Source organism: Papio anubis, chromosome 17 (assembly GCF_008728515.1).
Source record: "Papio anubis isolate 15944 chromosome 17, Panubis1.0, whole genome shotgun sequence".
NCBI classification, from domain to species: domain Eukaryota; kingdom Metazoa; phylum Chordata; class Mammalia; order Primates; family Cercopithecidae; genus Papio; species Papio anubis.
In genome coordinates this window covers 70,323,646-70,349,317 of record NC_044992.1, presented here as the reverse complement: position 1 = coordinate 70,349,317, position 25,672 = coordinate 70,323,646, and the positions used below count along the sequence as shown (strand labels likewise).

General features: G+C 44.1%; 1 protein-coding gene across 2 annotated transcripts in view; it reads left to right on the top strand.

Moving 5' to 3' along the window:
* Nucleotides 1–25,672, top strand: part of CYTH1 (cytohesin 1) — a 105,324-nt gene that overhangs the window by 27,005 nt on the left and 52,647 nt on the right. The window contains exon 1 of one of the 2 annotated variants that reach the window (XM_031657834.1): nt 18,413–18,620. The exons of the other annotated variant lie outside the window; for it this stretch is intronic. Coding sequence (XP_031513694.1) covers nt 18,593–18,620 — 28 coding nt within the window. The 5' untranslated portion in view covers nt 18,413–18,592. Of the gene's footprint in view, nt 1–18,412; nt 18,621–25,672 lie in introns of those variants that run through there. 2 annotated transcript variants of the gene reach the window in all.

Sequence of the window (25,672 nt, the reverse complement as noted above, 5' to 3'; positions counted from 1 at the left end):
TCCCCTGCCTCAGCCTCCCAAAGTGCTGCCACCGAGCCCGTCCGCTTCATGTCCTTTTGCAGTCCATTCCTCCCTCTACCCCTGGCCCCAGGCAACCACTGATCTGCTTTTTGTGACTACAGATTAGTTTGTGTTTCCTAGAATTTTATGTAAGTGAAATCATACAATGTTACAATGTGTATTCTGTGTCTGGTTTTCTTTCCTTTTTTTTAAAAAAAAAAAAAAACCATAGCCAACCTCAGACGTGTCTGGCTTTTACTCAGAATGATGTGTGAATCATTTTACAAAAGGGGTGAGGCCGGGCACGGTGGCTCACGCCTGTAATCCTAGCACTTTGGGAGGCCAAGGCAGGTGGATCACGAGGTCAGGAGTTCGAGACCAGCCTGGCCAATATAGTGAAACCCTATCTCTACTAAAAATACAATAATTAACTGGGCATGGTGGCCCATGCCTGTAGTCCCAGCTACTCAGGAGGCTGAGGCAGAAGAATCGCTTGAACCTGGGAGGCAAAGGTTGCAGTGAGCAGAGATCGCGCCACTGCACTCCAGCCTTGGTGACACAGCGAGACTCTGTCTCAAAAAAAAAAGGAGGGGGGATGAGATGGGGGACTCCATATATTTTTAAAGGGATTATTTAAAAAATCATTTTAGAACAATTCTGCAAGGGTGTTTTGGTGCTTGAAGTACTAGGCTAGACAACATACTTTGGAACTAAGAATTTAATTAAAGGTTACACTAAAGTATCAGTGATTATGTCCCCATATGAGGTAGATGGCAGGAGTTAAAAGTAATTAAAGTTTGCAGAAGTTGGTGTTTTCATAATTGGAGTATGGCAAATCACCTGTTTAGTCTGTTTACTACCTTACTATACGCTATCTTCTGTCCTAATTGTTATTACTGCTCAGTTAATGTTTATGATCTACTGTTAGATTCCCTAAGGGCAGTGTGCAAAGCCCATGTAATTAGGGATTCAGCAGCCCTCCGACCTTTTGTTGTTATTTATTTATTTATTTATTTATTAATTAAGTAGAGACAAGGTCTCACCATGTTGCTCAGGCTGGTCTCAAACTCCTGGGCTCAAGTGATCCTCCCGAAAGTGTTGAGATAACAGGCATGAGCCACTGCCTGGTCAAGAGCATGAGTCTTCTGGGGAGGTTTGGCACTTGCTTGTGGCACCGGCCTTGTGTCTTGTTTTTATTTTTTCTTCCTTTTTTTCCCTTATAATTAAATTAGAGATAGGGTCTCACTATATTGCCCAGGCTGGTCTAGAACTCCTGGCCTCAAGCGATCCTCCCACCTCAGCCTCCCAAAGTGCTAGGATTGAAGGCATGAGCCACCACGCCCAGCCTAGTAACCATTTAGTGACAGTCTGTTAGCTGTGCTGGGGTGGCATGAGAAGCTTGCCTCCGATTGTCCTCATGCTTCTGGTGACTCTGGTGCCCCTCTCCCACCCTGCCCTACACTCACTCATACATGTGCCTTAAGACTTTGGGAAAAGGAAGAGTAAACCTTTGGGGGAGATTTGGTAATCCTGAGTGTACTTTTTCTTGCTTTATGTGTTCTTGTGTGTCCTGTTTCCCAAGATTATGGAAGTCTTGGCAGGACTAGTCTTGAACTAAACAACAACAACAAAATTCATGTGTTACAGTACTACCTATAGTTTTGTATTTAATTAGGCATTTTAACATTTTCAGTATCATATTTAATATGTATAATCACATTGTGATATGAGGTGTGTGACCTTATATTTACATGGTTAAGATTACAAACTGAAATACGTTGTTGAAGTTCTCTGTCTTGGCCAGGCGCAGTGGCTCACGCCTGTAATCCCAGCACATTGGGAGGCCGAGGCGGGTGGATCATGAGGTCAGGAGTTCGCGACCAGCCTGGCTAACATAGTGAAACCCCGTCTCTACTAAAAATACAAAAATTAGCCAGGCATGGTGGCAGGTGCCTGTAGTCCCAAATGCTTGGGAAGCTGAGGCAGGAGAATCATTTGAACCCAGGAGGCAGAGGTTATGGTGAACTGAGACTGCACCACTGCACTCCAGCCTGGGCAACAGAGCAAGACTCCGTCTCCAAAAAAAAACAAAAAAGAAGTTGTTCTCTGTCCTGTCTGAGATGGTCAGCAGCATTGTTTATCCCTGTAACCCTGGTACTCTTATTGATAGTAGAGATTTTACTCCAATTAGGTACTTTTTAAAGGTAATTTCTGTGAAAGTCTCTATAAAAATGCGTATTAAAAAACTCCTTTACAGTGGAAAAGAGTAATAAATAACATTTCCTTTTTTTCCTCCCAAGCTCTGAACCTACTAGAAATAGAAAAAGAAATCTGAAAGTGGAGATCATATGATCGGCCTTGTAACTGGTGAAGAGAGGGAGATGGAGGAGCCCTCATTTCAAACATCTAGGAAATATGTTGCAAATTGGTAAAATAGGTTAAATTTCTCTGCAGTAATAGGATCTTTGAACTAGACTATTTGAAATTATCATTTGAGGCCAGATGCGGTGGCTCATGCCTGTAATCCCAGCACTTTGGGAGGCCATGGCGGGCAGATCACTAGAGGTTAGGAGTTCGAAACCAGCCTGGCCAACATGGTGAAACCCTGTCTCTACTAAAAGTACAAAACAATTAGCTGGGCATGGTGGCAGGTGCCTGTAATCCCAGTTACTCAGTAGGCTGAGGCAGGAGAATGGGTTGAACCCAGGAGGCGGAGGTTGCAGTGAGGCAAGATCATGCCACTGCACTCCAGCCTTGGTGACACAGCGAGACTCCGTCTCAAAAAAAAAAAAAAAAGATGAAATTATCATTTGATATAACCAATAGCAGAGAGATACCTGTACTCTGATTCCTTCTACATTTATGCAGTCAATCCTTGTTATTTGTGGATTTTATATTCATGAATTTTCCTACTCACTAATGTTTATTTGTAAATCAGTCCAAAGGTAGTGCTTTTGTAGTCATTTCTGGACATTCACAGAGCAGTGAAAAATGCAGTTTGCTCCATGTACACATTTCCAGTCACTGTGAAACAAGGTGACTGATTTCTTGTTTCAGCCTTCATACTGTAAACAAATGACCTTTATGTGGTCTATTTAGCATTACATTGTTTATTTTTATTTTTTTTTTCTGTATTTTTGTGCCTTTGCTGGTGACTTTGCTCTTTAAAATGGCCCCTGATCATAATGCTGAATTTCTGTCTAGTGTTCCCAAGTACAAGAGGCCATGATGTGCTTTATGGAGAAAATACAGTATGTTAGCAAAACTTTGCTCAGGAATGAGTTACAGTGCTACTGGCCATGAATTCAACGTTAATGAATCGACCACTGGCTGAGCATGGTGGCTCACATCTGTAATCCCAGCACTGTGGGAGGCTGAGGCAGGTGGATTGCTGGAGTTCGAGACCAGCCTGGATAACACGAGGAAACCTTGTCTCTACTAAAAATAGAAAAAATTAGCTAGGTGTGGTGGTGTGCGCCTGTGGTCCCAGCTACTCAGGTGGCTAAGGTGGGAGGATTGCTTGAGTCTGGGAGGTGGAGGTTGCAGTCAGCCAGGATGCACCACTGGACTCCAGCCTGGGTGACAGAGTGAAACCCTGTCTCAAACAAAACAAAACAATTTGTATTAAATAAGACATCTTTAAACAGAAACCTATATAAATAAGGTTATGTATTTTTCAGTTGACAAAAGCATGACCAGAGGCCTGTAGGAACCTAACCTGTATTTCTCCTAGGAGCAACGGTTTAGTCTTTTCCAATTCATTGTTAGCAATGACTTTTTTTTTTCTTTTTTTTTTTTTTTTTTTGAGACAGAGTCTCACTCCGTCACCCAGGCTGGAGCACAGTGGTATGATCTTGGCTCACTGCAACCTCTGCCTTATGGGTTCAAGCAATTCTCCTGCCTCAGCCTCCCGAGTAGCTAGGACTGTAGGCGCCCGCCACTGTGCCTGGCTAATTTTTGTATTTTTCGTAGAGACAGGATTTCATCATGCTGGCCAGGCTGGTCTCAAACTCCTGACCTCGTCATCCACCTGCCTTGGCCTCCCAAATGCTGGGATTACGGGCGTGAGCCACTGTGTGCGGCAACAGCAACAACTTTTTAAACAATAACTACTGTGAATAGCAAGAATCAACTATAGCTTAGCCCTCTTCCTACCCTTAAACTTCAGGCTGTAACATCCCAGTGCCACATTTGACATCTCCCAGGGGATACCTACAGCTGGCATGGTCTCTCACAGCTGGCATGGCCACAGCAGAGCCCCTGGTGCTGTGCCCCTCTCAATTCACCCCACCTAAGAAATAGCATATCCACTCACATAGGTGTTCCCATCAAATATTTTGAATGTTTTGATATCAGCCCTCCCTTTCTCTTGTTTTCCCTATCCAGTTCATTAGTAGTACTGTTTATTCTACTTCCAAAACGCATCTTGAAGTCATCTGTTTTTCTGCATCTCTGCCGCTAAAGTGCTAGTGGAGGCTGCTGAATTACTTGCCTGGATGCCACATGAGCTTCCCATAGTTGATGCCACTGGGTGCACCCATATCATGTTCTCTCCCTTCTGGGCACGTGGAGAACCATATTCTCACCCCCTAGCCATTGATTTGCTGTCCTTTTCAGACCCAGAGGGAGCAGGCTAGGAAATAGTTTGTGGATTCAGTATGTGGTATTATTTTAGGAACACTTGGTATTTCTTTGGGTAATAGTAGCTTCTGCAATTTGAGGACTGCATCTAAACCTGTTAGGATTATTTTTTGAACTGCAAGGGAATTTTTTTTAGGGCAGATAAACATCTGAACAATGTATTAAGTAAAAGCTTGGAGAAATTCTTGGAAAAAAAAACACTTCAAAAATAGATTGTTTTAGAGTTCTTTTTTCTGAAACCACCTGCCTTCTCAAGCAAGACAATTAGATTTTAAACAATGGTTTCTGCTTCCTTAGGATTTTTAAATTTTTTATTTTTGTTTATTTTTTTGAGACAGGGATCTCAATTTGTCACCCAGGCTGGAATGCAATGGCATGATCATAGCTTACTGCAGCCTCGACCTCCTGGGCTCCGGCGATCCCCCCACCTCAATCTCCTGAGTAGCTGGGACCACAGGCACACCCACCAAACCTGGCTAATTTAAAAAAATTTTCTGTAGGGGGGGATTGAGTCCCAATCTGTCGCCCAGACCAGAGTACAATGGCCCGATCTGTGCTCTCTCTGACTCCTGGGTTCAAGCAATTCTCCTGTCTCAGCCTCCCGAGTAGTTGGGATTACAGGTGCCCACCACCATGCCTGGCTAATTTTTGTATTTTTAGTGGAGACGGGGTTTCGCCATGTTGACCAGGCTGGTCTTGAACTCCTGACCTCAGGTGATCTGCCCGCCTTGGCCTCCCAAAGTGCTGGCTGGTCTCAGACTTTTGGGCTCAAGTGATCCTCCCACCTTGGCCTCCCAAAGTGCTAGGATTACAGGTCTGAGCCACCATGGCTGGCCTAGTTTGTTTTTAAATCAGTAACAGGTATCAAGAAGTTTGGACTGGCTGACCTTGGTGGTCCTATCTGTTGCCACCTTTGCTCTGCCCCACACAGTATATGGGTGTGCTGGGACCTCCTCGCGAGCTCCTCTGTCATGTGACGGTTCCGTCTTTAGGGCTGTGGCAGGACTGTGCTGGTTCAGTTTGCTCTATGTCAGCTGAGTAAAGGATGGGTGGAGTATACTGATTTTGTAACTTGTAACATTTGGTCTTGTGGTTTTGCAAGGAAGGGGTGATATATAATCAGTAAGGCAGGAGAGCAAAGGAAACAGGAAGGGGATCTGCAGTGCTCCTGTATCAAAGTAAATCTCCAAAGCAAAAAAGGGCAAAGGCAAGCACACTTCTCCCGCCCACCCCGCTTTTTACTTACTCTTATTTGATCAGAGAACTTTGCTTGCGTAAACAATCCTTGAAATAAGGCTGGAATTTTTTGGTAAAATTCCTAGCTGAGTTTGGTTTAGAAGTATACAGAAAACTCAATGAATTAATTGAATAATCTCCCTTACCCCCTTCTCCAGACGGTTCTCCTGTATTCTCCCAAGTAATAAAAGTACTAGAAAGATCAACTGTATTTATCATTAAATGGCTGGTGCTTATAATTTTTATTTCTTTAATCCAGTTAAACAGTGAGCTTTCCTGATAACCTAGGCATTGTTGTCCCCGACAATAACCTGGGCCTGTTGGATGTTTAAACATTTTCTTTGACCTGGGACTGTGTTGAAACCATTTGTTAATCACACAGCAGGATGATCAGTGCTTACACCAGCTGATGGGACACCTGGCATGAATACTCAGTGATCCCATAAAACCACGTCAAGCTGAGGTTCCATGAACAGTTTTCATTTTTGATGATAGGACTCATAGCTCTCAGAATCAGAGAATGTTTAGAGGTGAAACTTAACCACAGATGTTGGTCAGCATCTTTAGTTTGTTTCCTTTGTGTGGGGTGCGGTGGCAGACAGAGAGCCATGGGATGGGAGGAAGCTCCAGAGCTGGGCTTTGAATAATGGGTGGGATTCAGAAAAGTAGAAAATATTGTGAAATTTATTGTATTTTATTTTTTTGAATGAAGCAACAAAAACAGAGATTTATTGAAAATGAAAGTACACTCCACAGTGTGAAAGTGGACCCAAGCATAGGGGCTCAAGGGCCAAAATAAATTGTGAAATTTATTTTAATCAAAGTAGAACATATAGTTTTAAAGATCCTATACAGCACAAAAATGGACATGCTTATAGCAGCATTTTTCATAAGAACCCCACAGTGGAGACAGCCAGCTGTCCGTCAGCTCATGAGTGGGTAAAGAAGATGAAGTCCGTGGCTACAAGGGAAGATTCTTTAGTCGTAAAAAGGAATGAAGTTCTGACACACACTGCAACATGGCTGAACGCAGAAAACATTGTGCCAAGAGAACGAAGCCAGTCACACAAGGCCATGCATTAGGCAAATCTGTAGAGACAGAAAGTAGATTAGTGTTGTCAGGGGTTTGGGGATGCGGGAATCGGGGTGACCCCTGTGGGGTATGGGGTTTTCTTTTGGGGATGATGAAAATGTTCTAGAATTAGATAGTGGTGGTGGTTGCATAACTTTGTGAATATATGAAAAATCGCTGAGTTGTATTGTCTAAAAATGTCCTCCCTCTCCCAGACAGTGCCTCCTCCCCTCAAATGTTGACCTCTAGATCCTTCAAGATTGGTTCCGCAGTGCAGTATTTGAGTCTCCCCAGATCTCTTACTAAATTCCAGAGAATGCTGCTGAGAGTGTGCGTTTTCTTCAAAGTCACTCCCCTCGATAGTGTACCTGTGCCACTATCTTTCCACCGCTCCCAGGGACTTTTTCTATTCTTCCTCTACCAGCCTGGAATACTCTGGGCCTTCAGAGCCTGCTCATCCTTAGCATGCCATGTAATGTAGGGTTTTTTTTGTTTCTGTTTTTGTTTTAGCGCTGCCATTACCTGTGTCCTCCAATGGACTATTGTGTTTTGAATGGGGAGATACTTTGTTCTCATGACCTTTGTAGGTCTAGCTCTTGGCTAACATAGTGCTTAGCACAATTCAACAGACATCATTTAGAATGAACACATGGGAAAGATTCAAATCTTTTTTGAATAAATCAGTGTACACTTTTATTATTATTATTAATTAATTTTTTTTTTTGTTTGTTTGTTTGTTTGAGATGGAGTCTGGCTCTGTCGCCCAGGCTGGAGTGCAGTGGCCGGATCTTGGCTCACTGCAAGCTCCGCCTCCCAGATTCATGCCATTCTCCTGCCTCAGCCTCCCGAGTAGCTGGGACTACAGGCGCCCGCCACCTCGCCCAGCTAGTTTTTTGTATTTTTTAGTAGAGATGGGGTTTCACCGTGTTAGCCAGGATGGTCTCGATCTCCTGACCTCGTGATCCACCCGTCTCGGCCTCCCAAAGTGCTGGGATTACAGGCTTGAGCCACCGCGCCCGGCCTTTTTTTTTTTTTTTTTGAGACAAAGTCTGGTTCTGTCGCCAAGGCTGGAGTGCAGTGAGGTGGTAACAGCTCACTGCAGCCTTGACCTCCTGAGCCCAGGTGGTCATCACCCGCCTCGCCCTCTGAAGTAGCTGAGACCTACAGGCAAGCGCCACCACACCCAGCTAATTTTTTAGTTTTCTGCAGAGACGGAGTCTCTTTATGTTGCCTAGGCTGGTCTCGAACTCCTGGGCTCAAGTGATCCTCCCACCTCGGCCTTCCAAAGTGCTGAGATTATAGGCATGAGCCATCATGCCTAGCCTTTTAAATTATTACTCTGATGAGTAAATAAATATGTGAAGAGCAGCTGGAAAATGGGAGTATAGGCATTCTAAATGTGTTAGGCTCTTTCAGATGGAAAGTAAGAGAATCTCAGGTTACTGTGTAGTGATACTTTATCCTAAGAAGACAGAAGAAGTAGGCAACTTGGTTGCCACACTGTCACTGTGGGTCTTGGAGCTCAGGTCTCCTTGTGGGAAAATGGTCTTTGTAATCAAATTGCAGATGTTGTTGCAGATGTTATATAATTTCATTAGTCTACATGGTGAGGAATAGAGGAGGTTCAGAGAAAAATATAAATGTATTTTGTATACCTCAGAATTTTAGAAAAGAGAATCCTGAATATGGTTTTTTGGAGGGGTTGAGGAAGAAGTAACTGAGGTTTGAATTTTATCTTTGCAGGGATACCTGTTCTGACCATCTTATTTAAAACTTAACAATACCTGATCCCACCCCCTGCCACATACTTCTCTTTTCCCCATAGCACCCATCACTTTCTAGCATGTTACTTATTATTTGTTGTGTATATAGTTTTTTGCCTGTATAGTACAAGCCTATTATCACTGTCCCTCAAATTAGCCAGAGTGTGTGGACGAAGGGCAAACTAATGTTGATATTAACAAAGCCCTTTCAGGAAATAAGTACTGGTGAATATGCACATAGGAACTGGCACATATGCTGGATAGAACATGAATTACCTCTCCTCTCCCTGTATATGTTTAAAAGGTAATGGATTTTTTTTTTTTCTTTTTTTTGAGATGGAGTCTCGCTCTGTTGGCAGGCTGGAGTGCAGTGGCGCGATCTCGGCTCACTGCAACCTCCACCTCCCAGATTCAAGCAATTCTCCTGCCTCACCCTCCAGAATAGCTGGGACTACAGGTCCGTGCTGTCACGCCCGGCTAATTTTCATATTTTCAGTAGAGATGGGGTTTCAGCATGTTGGCCAGGATGATCTCTATCTCTTGACCTTGTGATCCACCCGCCTTGGCCTCCCAAAGTGCTGGGATTACAGGGGTGAGCCACCGCATCCGGCCAGGTAATGGAATTTTTTGGTGCTATGTCTGTCAATCTTTTAACAATCTTTTCATGTAGCCAGCAGAGGGCAGCACAGATGGAATTTACCACGTTCAATATTTTTGACTTTATTTTAAAGGACGTTTAAAACTACTGTAGCAACCACTTCTGGAAGTAGTGTGAAGTTTATTTCAATCTCAGGTTTATTCTTATTCTTTCTCACTTGTGAATTGTGCTGTTTCTGCATCGTCTTTATGGAGAAAGATGTTTCTGTTTACTTTATCGTCATGAATATGTCAAATTAATACTTTCCAAAGTCTTTTTGACACATTTCCAAATGCCGCCAAGGGCTGTGGTGAGGTTGGCGGTGGTGGGTCCTGAAGGGGCACTGTTCTTTTGCCCCCAGAAAGTGGCAGTTACTTGAACCAGAGTTCTTCGAGGTCTTCCCAATGCTCTCAGGCTCCGCGGTGCACAGAAGACCGCAGCCCCGGCTCGAGGATCCTCTCTGAGCATCTGACCAAACGCTTTTGACCCCCTTCTCAGAAAGAAAAATCCCCAAAATGTAAATACTCAAAACCACACAGTTTTTCAGTTTTGTGGCAAGTCATGGAACTGATCATGGATTTTCTGGATAGAAACTAAGTAAGATCAGTCTTTGTGATGCATACCTCTCTTATTTTTTTTCTTGCAAGAGTTACTGGTCCTTAGGCAAAAATTGAAGTAAATGCAAATTGTGTACATAAAACAAAGGATATGGTTTAGGTTTTCTTTTTTTTTTTTTTTTTTTTTTGGACATCTAATCGGTTTTGAGTTTTTCTTTGATAACAAAAGTGCTGACAAGTCTGTTTCATAAAGGTATGTACTAGCAAATATGATCAGAAATCCCGTAGCTTGCTTTGCTAGGTACAAGGTAAGCCTATGTCAAGGAATGACAAGTTCTTTGAATTCTTGGTGACACATTATCTATATCCTTTGTCATCAACTCTTTTTTCCCCCAAGGTCTAACAGTTGCATTTATGTCTATAAACAAAACTAGTATACATCTATGTTTTTTAGGTAACCAAAGTAGAAGGAACCTTTGAAAGAATTGTGCAGTGTGTCCAGGTGTCTGGATTTCTGCCTGCAGAGACTGGACAAGTCTTTGTTATGCTCCACCCCACCTTGCAGATGTTCTTCGGGACTGTGGAGGACACTCACATGATTGTATGCCCTAAGCTGTCTCCCATTGGCAGCTCGTTAGGAAAGATCTAAGCTGCAGAGAGAGAACACTAGGAAGCAAAATGATTCACCCGCAAATTCCAGAAAGGCTTCAGGGTACCCAGGACCTCTGAGAATGGAGATAGGGAAATGAGGGTGGTTTGAAAGTGTTCATTGTGGCAGTTAAGATTCCCAGGTCTCCTCTCTACCTCCTGCAGCAAGGCAGTTTCTCTTGCACTTCTGGTAAAACATGAAGGTTTAATTTCTGAAGAAGGCTGTGAAGATACAGAGAGCGAGTGAAAATCTATATTTATTTTAAAAAATACCAACCAAGAAGCAGCACCGAAAAAGTCTGTATATTTAATTGTGAGATCCCCATCCTTTCTCCCTCAGTGTAGCCCCCCAAATACTGGTGGTCAGTTTTATACTCCATACAACCCAGGTAGGGGATTGGAGAATACTTCTTTGGGTAACTAGTCCAAGCAAAAATAAACTACAGAGCCCTACATGTGGGGTCTCTACACATTACTGCCTTATCATGTTACATTGCCACACATCCATCTGTAGGCCATGCCTGCCACACAGCTTTTAACCAGGTTATTAGTGTGTCACTCTTAAATGAGGAGAAATACACTATGCTTGCTAGAGACTTAAGGAAAACCTTCAGTGTTAGCAAGCAGAAGAGCAAATAGAAGTTTAAGGAAACAGGTCATGGGACATGTAGAAGAAAGCTTTAAAAACTATATACTTAAGAGTCTCAGATATTAAATTAATGAAACAAGAATAGGCTGCTATCAAAAAGGACTGTGGGTTGAGTCTTTCTTATCTGAAATGCTTGGAACCAGACATGTTCTAGATTTCAGAACTTTTTGGATTTTGGAGTACCTGCACTGTACTTGCCAGAGCATCCCTAATCTGAAAACTAGAAATCCAAAATGCTCCAGTGAGCATTTCCTTTGAGTGTCGTGTTGGCACTCACAACATTTAGGATTTGGGCACGTTTCAGGGGTTTCAGATTTTGGGTTTGTGTTAGGTAGACAGCTTCAGAGGCCATGACACGGGAGCAAAGCTGGAGACCAGTGTGGGATCTGGTGCACTGTGGACGAGGACAGAGAAGGAGGGGCTGGTGAGTGGACAGAGATGATGGGAGAATTCTCCACAATCCCACAGCCCAGAGATAATGATTGTTAATGTGTTAAGTATATATTCTTCCTGGCTTATTTCCTTTTTCATTTTTATAGTCTATGCATTTTTGTTACATGATTTTTTCATTTAACAGTATAACATAGACATCTTTCTGTCTCTACAAAAATAGTTATGCAACATTTTCCAATTCCTTTTTTTAAGTGCCAAGGAATACTTTTAAGTAACTTGCAGGACAAATGCCCACACTAAATAAATACAACAGAAGCTCTGACATCACCACACCACAGAAGCATAGACATTAAAATACTACATTATGTCTGTCTAGTTGGCATGTGTTTTAAATGATAGTCCACACTGTGCATTTAGCTGTGGCTAGGCTAGCACTTTATTTTATTTATTTATTTATTTATTTATTTATTTATTTATTGAGACAGAGTCTTGCTCTGTCTCCCAGGCTGGAGTGCAGTGGCACGATCTCAGCTCACTGCAACCTCTGCCTCCCGGGTTCAAGTGATTCTCCTGCCTCAGCCTCCCGAGTAGCTGGGATTATAGGTGCGCCCACCACCACGCCCAGCTAATGTCTGTATTTTTAGTAGAGACAGGGTTTCACCATGTCGGCTAGGCTGGCCTCGAACTCCTGACTTCAAGTGATCCACCCGCATCGTCCTCTAAAGTGCTGGAATTACAGGTGTGAGCCACCATGCCTATTTATTTTTGAGACAGGGTCTCACTCTTGCCCAGGCTGGAGTGCAGTGGCACAATCATAGCTCACTGTAGCTTCAACCTTGCAGATTCAAGCAATCTTCCTGCGTCACCCTCCCAAGTAGCTGGGACCACAGACATGTGCCACCACGCCCAGCTAATTTTTACATTTTTTATAGAGACAGAGTCTCACCTTCTCTCCCAGGCTGGTCTCAAACTCCTGGGCTCAATCAGTCCTCTCACCTCAGCCTCCCAAAGGGCTGAGATTATAGGCATGAGCCACTGGCCCAGCAGGCCAGCATATTAGAAGACAGCTGGTAAATGAAAACAGTTATTTTGGAAATCAGTTTTATAGCAGTGTATAGTGAGCCTTAAAGTAGTTCCTATCTTTTGACCAACCCTTAAGCCCACTTACAGAAATTTATCCCAAGGAACTAGTAGGAGCTGAGGAGGCAAAGATTACAAGGATGTTGCAGCATTTTACAGGATGTAAGGAAAGAAAAAGATTAATGCCAACAGTAGAACTGGTTAAGTAAGTTACAACGTATACATAATGCAACCATTAAACATACCGGCTCCTTCAATTCCCTTCCAGCCTTAGGGTTCTTTCTAGCCTTCCCCCTTTTCAAGTTTCCAAATTCCTTTTCCTGACAGTGGGAAACCTGGCCCCCATGATCTGGCTTGAGGGTTGCACCCGACACCTTCCTTTTGCCCCCAGCTGTACTTCCTGTCCGATCCCATCCTGCTCTCTGCCTGAGGCTGTCCTGGAGGGAGTATGTTTTCAGGCTCTTGTACCCTCTGGTTCCTGGTTGGGTTTGACCAGGAGATGGGAGGGTGAGGGAAGAGTGAGGTCAAGGTGAATCTGTCCTGCTGGTGACTAAGGCTTGCTGAATCCTCTGCCAACGCTCTTGCCAGAGAGCTCCCATTTGCCACTTGTAGCAGCAGTATGGTGCCCTCGCACCTCGTCTGACTTAGCAGTGATGGGGACTGCCCCTGTTGCTAATCCAGGGGGCTTTGTTACTCCTTGATGTTCTCTCTAAACTCTGCCCTCACTCTGCATATCTTACCTTTCTCCACACTCCCACTCTAGGAATGTTTCTGTCTCTGGGATTGTGATTGATATGGGTATTATGCTTTCAAAAAACAAACCTTCCCTAGAATATTACATAAATATTCACGTAATTTTTTTTTCTAGTGTCATTTATTTAATTTCTTTGTAGAAATAGGATCTTGGTCTTGAACTCCTGGCTTCAGGTTGGTCTTGAACTCCTGGCTTCAAGCAGTCCTCCCACCTTGGCCTCCCAAAGTGCTGGGATTACAGACGTGAACCACAACTCCCAGCCTAGTTTTAAAACATTTTAGGCCGGGCGCGGTAGCTCAAGCCTGTAATCCCAGCACTTTGGGAGGCCGAGATGGGCGGATCATGAGGTCAGGAGATGGAGACCATCCTGGCTAACATGGTGAAACCCCATCTCCACTAAAAAATACAAAAAACTAGCCGGGCGAGGTGGCAGGCGCCTGTAGTCCCAGCTACTCGGGAGGCTGAGGCAGGAGAATGGCGTAAACCCGGGAGGCGGAGCTTGCAGTGAGCTGAGATCCGGCCACTGCACTCCAGCCTGGGTGACAGAGGGAGACTCCATCTCAAAAAAAACAGAAAAAAAACATTTTAAACCATTACATGCTTGTGTATTCCCACCTAATCTGTTGCTGGAGGGAGGCTAAAGTCTATTTAAGGGATTTATTAATTAAAAATATAGAATGTCTTGAATCAACAGCGCTTGCGTCAGAGTGCCCTATGTGTGATTTGTAATATGAATGGCAACGAGTGTTTTCTTCTACTCTGTTGGTTTATTGCTTTTCACAGGGCCTGTGCTAGCTCCTGAATGTTTCCGATATCATTTGTTCAGACACTGCTCCGAGGCCCTAGATTATTGTTCTGGTTTTGTAATGTGCCATTATTTTTTTAGTTATTTTAAAGTGTACTTTGAAACTTCTAAAAAGTTTCCATTTAAATAAATACATTGTAATCTAACACTCTGTTTGGGATTGTTACCATAGATGTGCCTTATGAGCTGGGTTATTGTATGTGTTAGTCTCTCAGAGGCAATCCCAGTTTATGCTGACTGGCTGATGTAATTATTAATAGTGCCCATTTGCAACCTCAAAAATATCTCAATATGGATGATAAATTATATGGTCACTTACAAGTGAGCGAAACATAGTTTGGTGATGCAGTGGTTAAATGTCTATTTTAAGGAATTGGAGACATGAGATTCATTATTTTCTTTTTTAACAGTGTTAGTTGTTGTACTAGAGATGACAGTGTGATTATTTTCTTTTTTAACAGTGTTAGTTGTTGTACTAGAGATGACAGTGTGATGTCGAGCCAGGTACGCCTTGCCATGCTTCCAGCTTTAAGGGACGCTGCCTGGCCAGGAGCCTATGAGGTGGCCTGCTGTGCCCAGTAGGGATGATGGCTATTACATGAGCCAGTCAGAGTCCCTCTTTTGCGAATGTGAAGTGGAAGTATAACAAGAACGAGGCATTGAATAGTGGGAACAGAAGCTAAAAGTCGCGAGGCCTGGAGGAGCAGGGGACCTGGGAGGCCATGGGTGGGTGGAAGGAATGATGGGGCCTGTGAGGCAGAGGTTGTGGAGAGGGGGGACCCGGTTGGCAGCCTATCAGAAGATAGTAGCTCCAGGCCTGGTGCAGTGGCTCACGCCTGTAATCCCAGCACTTTGGTAGGCTGAGGAGGGTAGATCATTTGAGGTTAGGAGTTTGAGACCAGCCTGGCTAACATGGTGAAACTCCGTCACTACTAAAAATACAAAAATTAGCTGAGCATGGTGGCAGGCACCTATAATCCCAGCCACTCAGGAGGCTGAGGCAGGAGAATCGCTTGAACCCCAGAGGCAGAGGTTGCAGTGAGCCGAGATCGCGCCGCTGCACTTCAGCCTGGGCGACAGAGCGAGACTTGGTCTCAAAAAAAAAAAAAGAGAAGATAGCAGTTCCATTCTTTCATTTGCCAGGCCGGAAAGCTTGGAATCACCCTTGAATTCTCTCTTTTACACCTCACATGGACTCCATTGGCACATCCTTGGCTGTACCCTGAAAGTAAATATGGCAAGAATATGGCCACTTTTATCAAGTAAGCCGCCAACCCGTCTCACCTGGATGACTATAGCAGCCCCCAGCTGGTCTCCAGCTCCTGTGCTGGCTGTCTCCAGTCTGTTCTTCCCCATAGCCAGAGTGGTCTTGTTACAAAGGAAGCCACAAAATGCTGTGTTGCTCCGAACCCTGGCAGCAGCTATGCATCTCACCCAGAATGGAAACCAGAGTCCTTAAAATAGCCACCAAGGCCCCATGTAGTTCGCCCACTGCCCTCCTCACCTCTGCGACCATATCTTCCACTCCTCCCTACACTGTTCTTCCTGCTCCGGCCACAGTAGCCTCCTGGCCCTTCTCAGCAGAGGCCTTCCCTGACTGCACTGCACTTCCCCCACTCTGCAGTACTTACTACCATCTGACATACTGCATATTTTACTTACTTGTTTCCCCACCTTTCCCATCTCGACAGAGTGGAGACACCATGAGGGCAGGCATTTTTGTCTCTTTGGTCCTCTGATGTCTCACCAGTGGCTGGCACTTAGTGTGCTCAGTGAATGTTGAATGAAACACAAATGATACAACTAGCTTTGTAAAAACTTTTTAAAAACAAGTGACAGGTTATGACAAAATATTTGTAACTTTTAATACAAAGGATTTGTAATCTACAAATGATTTAAAAAATGATAAGCAATAGAAAAGTGGGCAAAGACTTTGAAAAAGCAATTCACGAAAGGGGAAATACCTCAAACTTATCAAAAAGGTAATCAGCATCATCAGTAAAATCAGGTCAGTGCAAGTGACCACCAACAATGAGAAACCATTTCCCACTGTCTGCCTGGCAGGAGTTAGGCTTGGTCCCATCAGGGACGTGGCAAAAGCACTTTGGCAGCATCTGTGAAAGCTTTAAGTACTCAAGCCTCATGACCAGCTTTTCTGCTGGTCTATCTGGGTGTCTATTCCAGAGAAACGCTATACCATTTGACGGTAGGGAGAAAATAGAAGTGACCTGTCCTCTTTTAAGTTGGGATCACTGGCTGTGAATCAGACCTGATACCAGAAGATGGAAATGCTGTTTGGGAATCAATAAACATAGGTTTTGAAATGGTGCAGGGTGGGACTTAAAACTGTGATTTTAACATACTAAACCAAAAGGTGACATGTTGGGTTTATATTAGTTGCCACTACAAAACAAAGTTTGTTTGTTTGTTTGTTTTAATACATGCATATGTATTTATTCAACTGTTATTAGGCAAGAAAGAAGAGACTGTGATGAAGTCTCTGCCCTGGAGTCACGTCAGCACCTGTGGTCACCTTCAGAGTCTGACTGGAGACAGCGCCCTGTTGTCTTGCTATAGATGTGTGTGTTTCCAACTCTCCTATGAGAACTGACCAAAGTCTAGCACTTCCTGCAAAGCTGCTGCACGAGTTTGCATTTACAACCAAGACTAATAGGGAGGGGTTTGGGAGTCCAGCAGAGAGCAGGGTGTAGAGGGTGGGCTCTGCAGCCAGGTCTCGTGCTTTGGCAAGCTGTGTAACCTCTCTGGGTGCCAGCATCCTCATCTGTGATCTGGGGATGGCGAGGACACTCACCCCATGGGATGTTTTCAGGATTAGATGAGTTAAGTCACATCAAGCTAGGCACAGAGTAAGCACGCGATAAATGTTAGTTACCTACTGTGACGATGCAGTGGGAAGCTATATCTGGAGCCAGCAGTTCTTCTTGTGAGAAGTTTTTTCTATGAAGATAATTAAAAAGATGTGCCAAAACGTGTGCACACGTGTATTGAGATGCATAGAAAAATTGGAAATCACTTAGAAGTCTAACAATATGGGGCTGGTTAAACATTATGTCTAGACTGAGAAGAATAATAAATGTGATAGATGTCCATTTACAGGCGTGAAAAAATGTTTGTTATAAGTAAAAGTAGGTGGCTATAAAACAACATAAAATATCGTGTGTGTGTGTGTGTGTGTGTGTCTATAAAAGAGAAAGAGAGAATATATATAATACTTATAACAAAAGTCTGGAAAATGTCTACCAAAATGTCATCAATGGTTATCTCTTGGTGATAGGATTAAGGTGGTTTTTTTTCCCTTGTTACTATTTTCTAATTTTCAGCAATGAATATGTGTCATGAACATAATAGAACTATGCAGGAAAGAATCTTGGGTGTAGCATATTACAAATCATAATGGGGATAAAACTGAACTTAGATTGGGAGTTTGGCCCTTGGATTTTTTTTATTATTATTATTTTTTGCCTCTAATATCTGCTTTCTGCTTTTAGCCTGTGACCTCATAACTTGCTGTAATGATTACGATCTCTTAGTCACTGTCTTGGGAAATGGACTATTATCTCATTTTAAGGGGACCAGGGATTTTAATGATTCCATTTTAAGAAAGCGTAGTCGGCTTTCCATGGGCTCCCCATCCATGGATTTAACCTATTGTGGATGGAAAATATTTGGAAAATAAAAAAAGGTCACACCTGTACTGAACACATACAGACTTTTTTCGTTTTCTCTAAACAATATAGCATAACAACTGTTTACATAGCAGTTACATTGTATTTGGTATTAGAAGTAATCTAGAGATGATTTAAAGCATATGAGTAGATGTATGTAGCTTATGTGCAAATAATTAAGGACTCAAGCATCCGTGGGTTTTGGTGTCCATGGGGGTTCCTGGCACCAGTCCCCCTTGGATACCAAGGGACAACGATACTGGAAAGTGAAGAGAAAAACAGCGGCGAGCCCTGGCTATGACTTTGGTTGGGTTTGAGAAAAGACTAGAAGTGTGGCTACTAAACTGGTTTGACTCCAGTGTAAGATTGCTTTCAGGGAAGCAGATGGTTAACACACTCGGAAGGTGCTTGAGCTTGACTTCAGGAACTGGGTGGTGGCACTGACTGGGAGTGCCGCTTCTTTGGAGGCTGGAGGCTGATTGGCCCAGGCATGCAGCCAGCCATTGCCTGTGTTCAGGAAGCAGCTCTGAGCTGTCCTAGTGGCTGGGCAGCTTCACAGGTATCCCCGGCCCCTCCCAGTCAGACCCCACAGGAAAACTTGGCTCTCAGTAAGTTACCGCTCTCCTTAAAGGACAGAGCGGACTTTTCGTGTCCAGCTGTAAGGAAACAAGATGGTCCTTAAAACCGAAGAAGAGGATGGTGAGTCACAGCTGCCGCCCCCAGCCGGGACTATGCAGCTTGGGGTATATGGAGTGGAGTTTTCCGTATCTCTTTTGATTAGTATGTGAAATCCTCTGAGGATAGTTTACTGAGCCTTTTGGGGAGGAGTTAAGGACCAACCTAGACTCTGGTTTTTATCTTACTGTTTTCAGGAGAAAGACTGCATAGTCTCTTAGTAGTTAGGAAGCTGAGGCTCTCTTGGTGGGGGGGTGTGGGGGGGTGTGTGTGTGGGTGTGGGTGTGTGTGTGTGTGTGTGTGTGTAAGGTAACTCAGTGTTTTTAAACCAAAGAGGTTCCCCTCCAATCTTGGCTTCCGTTAGAGTTCTGCGTTGGGTGTTTCTTGGTAGGTTCCACTTCATACTTGTTGACTGTATCTACTTCCTGTATCGAAATAACAGTTGGTCAGAACTTCTGGGAATTCCACAGATATCCAGAAAGAATCTGATGCTGAAAAGTAAAGACATTAGAGATCAGATTGAAAGAACCAGTGAGATTCGGGATAAATAATACTTGTTTTATTAAATAAAATGTATCTAAGGGAAAAGACAATTAATGTGGTCTTCTCCCTTTGGTTGTTAGGTGAGGACTGTTTGAAGCCTGGGAGGACAGGGTCTGTAGAACTTCCTTCATCTGCTCCACACCCGTACTGTAAACAGTGGAGCTATGAGTAATGGGATGACGAGTTGTGGCTTCTAAATCCCAAGAGATTCTGCTGAAGAGCTGCGTCTTAAAGCCCTGGGTCAGCACAGGAGTTGTGTTTGTGGACATGTGTGTGTTTTATTGTATTTTATTGTGCCACGTTTATCAGATGGTGATGTTGTAATGCTGTAAGACAAAATAGTAAAATGTGTACTGCTTTGTAGCTGGTAATGTATGATATATTTAAATTTGAAATAAATATTTGGCTGTGTTTCAAAGTGGATTTTGTGAAAGTTGTAATAAAATTTGGGGATCCTCTTTAGGCTTTTCCCACTCTGGTTCACTATAAAGCACATATTTTAAAGCCCCACCTCTAAGTGCAAATGATCCTGGACAGTGTCCACGGGCAACACTGAAAACTGCAGCACACGTTGGGGACGCTGGGAGGGAAGCACGCACAGGTGTCCATAACGATACTTCTGTATCTGAAGAGGGGACAATAGTGAGGGGCAGTGCCAGGCCAGGACTGAACTGCCTGATTGGTGCTTTTGTAACTGAAAGGTGAGTCCACACTAGCCAAGGTCTAGTTCCAAAGGGAACACTTTTGAGAGTGGAAGAGGACACTAGTGACTATGCTGGGACAGCGGGAGTGAGCAGGGCCTGGCCGTGGTCCCTCATGCTTACTGGCTGCTGGTTACTCTGGGTGAGCCTAGCTTCAGACCCTCCGGAGGTGCAGTGTAATAGTCACTTTTTATCCTGGAGACTTTAAAAGTCAACATAAACTACCCTATTCAACAGTGGGAGTGAGGGGGGGCGGGCCATGGGGTTAGGGACCGGGAGCTTAGAGGTCAAATTACTGAACAGCTTTGCTTTGACCAAGTAACCTTAAAGAACTGGTGCTTCTCCGCTTCCCTCACCCCCTCCCATGGCGTTTCCTTGTGTTGTCACCTGGGACTGAAGGCAGCGTTGCCCTTTAAACCACCGCTAAAATAGATGCCCTTAGACATTGCCATGAGAGACAGAGTGGCATTTAGGTAGGTGTAAAAGGAGGGGAACAAATGGAGTTTCCTCTGGCAGGTCCCTGAAATCCCAGGGGAGGGCAGAAGTTAAGAGTTGGTTATGCTTTCCACAGAGCTGCTTTTAACTAGACTTAATGCCCTAAAGAACACGCCTAAGAAAGGGTATGTGGGGGTTTTTGAAAATATTCGTTAAAAGAAGTCAGACTCTTCTGCTATATTAATCTCAAACCCACAATTTTTAGGTTAAAAATATTGCTTTCTGGCTGGGTGCAATGGCTCATGCCAGTAATCCCAGCACTTTGGGAGGCCAAGGCAGGCGGATCACCTGAGGTCAGGAGTTCGAGACCAACCTAGCCAACATGGTGAAACTCTGTCTCTACTAAAAATACAAAAATTAGCCAAGTGTGGTGACAGGAGCCTATAATACCAGCTACTTGGAGGCTGAGGCAGGAGAATAGCTTGAACCCGGGAGGCCGAGGTTACAGTGAGCTAAAATCATACCACTGCACTCCAGCCTGGGTAACAGAGTGAGACTTTGTCAAAAAAAAAAAAAAAAAAAAAAAATGCTTTCTGCCTTTCTTACCTGGTACACTGGTACATACATCAGTTTTCATTCTGTATGTGTGTGTTAGTGAGAATTAACCAGTGTAATTAATTGGGCACTATTTTCTTAACTACCATAAATTACTATTATTTTTAAGTATTTAATCTTGTTAATGGCTAGTCCCCCTTGATTTGCCTTTTTTTTTTTTTTTTTTTTGAGACAAGAGTCTCGCTCTGTGGCCCAGGCTGGAGTGCAGTGGTGCACTCTTGGCTCACTGCAACCTCTGCCTCCCAGGTTCAAGCGATTCTCCTGCCTCAGCCTCCTGAGTAGCTGGGACTGCAGGTGCACGCCACCACACCCGGCTAATTTTTGTATTTTTTGTAGAGACGAGGTTTTGCCATGTTGGCCAGGCTTGTCCTGAACTCCTGACCTCATGTGATCCACCCACCTCGGCCTCCCAAAGTGCTGGGATTATAGGTGTGAGCCACTGTGCCCAGCCTTGATTTGCCTTTGAACCCTCTCTTTGGCATCTCTTTGGGATAGAATCCAAAATCTTTGGTGTGGGACCTGAGACCCTTCATAGGCAGATGCTAAGCCCCTTTCCGGTTGGCAGTACAGGCCTGCTGTGTCCTGGGCCCTGCCCTGTGGTGTGCCCATTGTTGCTGGCCTCCATCACTCCCATACACTTTATCTTGCTTGGTATACACCATTCTCTCTTCCTTCTGGGGAATCCATTGGTCCTTCAAGTTCTGGCTCATAGGCTGGCCCCTCTGAAGCCTCTTGGCATCACCTGGAATTCTGTGAGTACTTGCCGCACTTGGCCGCTGTGGCGGGGTGTGTTGCTGCTACGGGCTTACATGGCTCTCCCCGCTGGCCTTCACTTTCTGTGCAGGCCAGGGACTGGAGCTGTTTAAATCCTAGCTCCAAGCACAGGCTGCGTCTATGGCAGACGCTCAGTGAACACTGAGCTGAAGTGAATGTTTGTGTTTCAGCAGGAGAAAAACGAGAGCTGAGGATGCAGCCGGTGACCCGAGTGTGAATTGGGCTCTATGAGTAGTGTACCTGAGGTAGATTATTTGTACTCAGTGAGTATCTTACCTGTAAACTGATGAGAACAGTGTATAGTTCATTGTCAGGAAATAAGCAGAGTTACAGTTGAACTTTGTTGAAAAGTTAAAAAAAGTGGAAATGAGAAAATGTTTTAAGCTGTAAGATAGCATGTGCGTATAAACTAGTATTATTTGTAGGAAAATATGCCAAATAGAATAAAGTATAGGCTTCCTCAGTGGGACACTGGATTTTCAGATTGCATCTAAAATGTTGTCCTTGATGAACTTTCCACGTTATCCCTGTTTTTTTTTTTTAAGATGGAGTCTTACTCTGTTGCCAGGCTGGAGTGCAGTGGTGTGATCTTGGTCCACTGCAACCTCTGTCTCCCAGGTTCAAGCGATTCTCCTGCCTCAGCCTCCCGAGTAGCTGGGACTACAGGAACGTGCCACCACGTCCCGCTAATTTTTGTATTTTTAGTAGAGACAGGGTTTCACCATGTTGGCCAGGATGGCCTCTATCTCTTGACCTCATGATCCACCCGCCTCGGCCTCCCAAAGTGCTGGGATTACAGGCGTGAGCCACCACACCCAGCAGTTATCCCATGTTTTAATGTGTGCCATGGGATTGTGGTAGTCTCTAATTGGACAAGTTGCTTAGGTTGAGGTGTTTGCAGGAAGACCTGAGGTGCTGTAACTATCAATTCATATCCTTCTAGATATTTCTCGCACCCTTCCTTACGGATTTTGTATTTTGCAGAATCAAAAATGGTTACATCTTTATTTTTAAGCAGGAGCATGTTTGGCATTGTACAAAGCATACATCATAGCAAGAAACCTGTATCACCATCTGCTGTGACAAGTTTTGAAGAGGATTCACTCTGGTTTGAATTTCATAGGCTTTCCTGTTGAGTACACCAGAGATGAATGCTCATGGTGTTATACAGAGGATTAGAACTGCACTTTCTTCTTAATGAAGGTGAATATAAACAAGGGCTTGGATTCTGCCCCTTTGAAGAAAGCTGACCCTTACCCATTGTCTGAGTCTTTCTGTAGCCTCTCAAGTTCTCTCTTCATTATGGAATATGAAAGCACAGGGCTGGCTGTGGGGGGTCAAGACCCAAAGTCTGATTAGACAGGAGGGAATGTGGAAGGCAGCAGGTGGAATTTTCTAAGAAGTCAGTATCGGTGGAGAGAAAAGGCAGGTTATCATAGGTCTTGGTAGGCACAGGTCTGGGCATTAAGAGCCTTTATTAGCCTGCAGCGTGGTCAGCCGAAGGGAGGACAGAGTCAGGGACCGTAGATGCAGATAGGAGGCAGAGTTGGTGCAGGAGTGGCCCTAGGAAACAGGAGAGATTCCCGTTTTCATCCACCCCTCCCTGTGCTTCAGGAGGGTGCGCGGGAACATGTGTGTGGCTGCGGGCTGACAGAACCTGCAAGCAGGTTACTGCTGGTTAAATCAGAGACGGAGGGCTGGACCTTCTGGAAATTTTTAATAGTATCCATCTCTCATTTTTCCCTTGGATTTTGACAATCCTGCAAAGGCAACTTTACTGAATTTATAGTGTTCTTGTCTCTGCCTTTCTTTCTGTTTTCAGCCCAGCTGAGATTTCCTTTTTAGAAAAGGACTCTTTAAAACTGCCACCATCTTCTCCTGTTTACTTTCTGAAGAACTTCAACTTATGGGGAATTCCTGTGGGTTTTGTGTTACATCTGGAGCCATTAAGTAATTAACTGGGACAGAGTCACTAACAGTTGTGTAATCACAGACTCTTAAAGCCATGAGATGCCTTAGAAGTTACCTAGTCTAGCCCTGGTCAGTTCAGTAAATGAAAGCCATTGCTGTGGCTCCTGGGAAGGACTCTGAAAACTGAGCCCAAATCAGCCAGGATTTTAAGTTTTAACAGCCACTGTTGAGTTTTGATGATCTCATGCCTTCATATATACCTAGTTACCTTTTTGTTTTTCTCCTGACTACATGATGTGTGTTTGATTCAGTAGACCTAGGTAATACACTAGGGGAAAAATGGAGACAGAAAAGTCAAATTCTGCTGTCCTGTAGATCAGCTGGTATGTGAGGACTCGCCCAGACACATTCATTTCTTCCTTAAGAAAATAATTTCGTGCCGAGCGCAGTGGCTCACACCTGTAATCCCAGCACTTTGGGAGGCCGAGGCGGGCGGATCACAAGGTCAGGAGATTGAGACCTTCCTGGCTAACATGGTGAAACCCATCTCTACTAAAAATACAAAAAATAAGCTGGGCGAGGTGGCGGGCGCCTGTAGTCCCAGCTACTCGGGAGGCTGAGACAGAGAATCACTTAAACCCGGGAGGCGGAGCTTGCAGTGAGCCGAGGTCATGCCACTGCACTCCAGCCTGGCGACAGCGAGACTCCGTCTCAAAAAAAACAAAAAAATAACAAAAAAAGAAAATAATTTCGTAACTTGTATCATGTTCTTCCGTCCTCTACAGAGGAATCGTGGAAGCTCAACTTCTGACCTAAAAAAAGATGCAGTGAATTTCTTTTTTTGAGTCAGTGACTGTTTTTTTTTTTTTTTTGAGATGGAGTCTCGCTCTGTCGCTCAGGCTGGAGTGCAGTGGCGCGATCTCGGCTCACTGAAAGCTCTGCCTCCCGGGTTCACGCAATTCTTCTGCCTCAGCCTCCAGGATAACTGGGACCACAGGCGCCCGCCACCACACCCAGCTAATTTTTTTTTTTTTGTATTTTTAGTAGAGATGAGGTTTCACTGTGTTAGCCAGGAAGGTCTCGATCTCCTGACCTCGTGATCTGCCCGCCTCGGCCTCCCAAAGTGCTGGGATTACAGGCGTGAGCCACCACACCCGGCCTACTCAGTGACTATTGATGCCTTTCCTTCTGGTGTCTAAAGCCTCTTTCCCTTTGTATTTTCTGTGAAGAGTCAGGATTCTGAGTCGCAGAATTCAAACGAGAGACCACATATGAAATCACAGCAGAATGGGTGTAGTTACGACAGGCATCTCATGGGCATTAGAACAGCATCCAAGGATGTTTCTTCTATAATAGAAATATTGGGCCAGTCTGAGCAAATGGTAAGTGGCTGGGGGCATTTCTGTATTTTCTTTGAATAAAAACTTCAACATCAAATTTTGGGTTAGTTGTGGATCCAGATACACAGATAGGCAGAAAAGGAAGAGTCCAAGCCTCCCCCACTCTCCTTCCACAGTCCTTGCTTTGAAAGGTGATTCCTGCTAGCAGTTTCAGGTACGTCCTTCTCAGAAGCTCCCTGTGTATTTAGCAAGCATAGGTGTTACTTGTGAGAAGGTGTTCTGTGCCATCCTGTTTCACCAGATGTGTCTTAGAGATCTTTTCATATTGGCATTTACAAATCACCTCATTCTTTTAAATTACCAAATAGTGCTTAGGTAGTTTAAAATTTTTGGAATTTGGGGCGCATAGCCATTCTTAAATGGAATTTAAGAATCAAATTCCTAAGTTTGATTCAAATCAAATCAAAAGGTATGTGCTGTTTATGTTTTGCTAGTGCCAAAGGTCGTACCAGTTTACACTCTCCCAGCAGCACGGGAGACTACCTGTGTAGCCCACTCCTCTGACAGTATTTTGTGTCATCTGGCATTCTGATTCCTGCCAGACTAATGGAAAATGGTATGTTATTCGTGTTTTAATTTGCGTTAAACACATAGTGACTGTGAGCATCTTTTTCTGTGTGACCATTTGTATTTCTCTTTTTGTAATCTGCCTTTTATATCCTTTGCTCATTGTATTCATCTTTGTTTTACTAGTTTT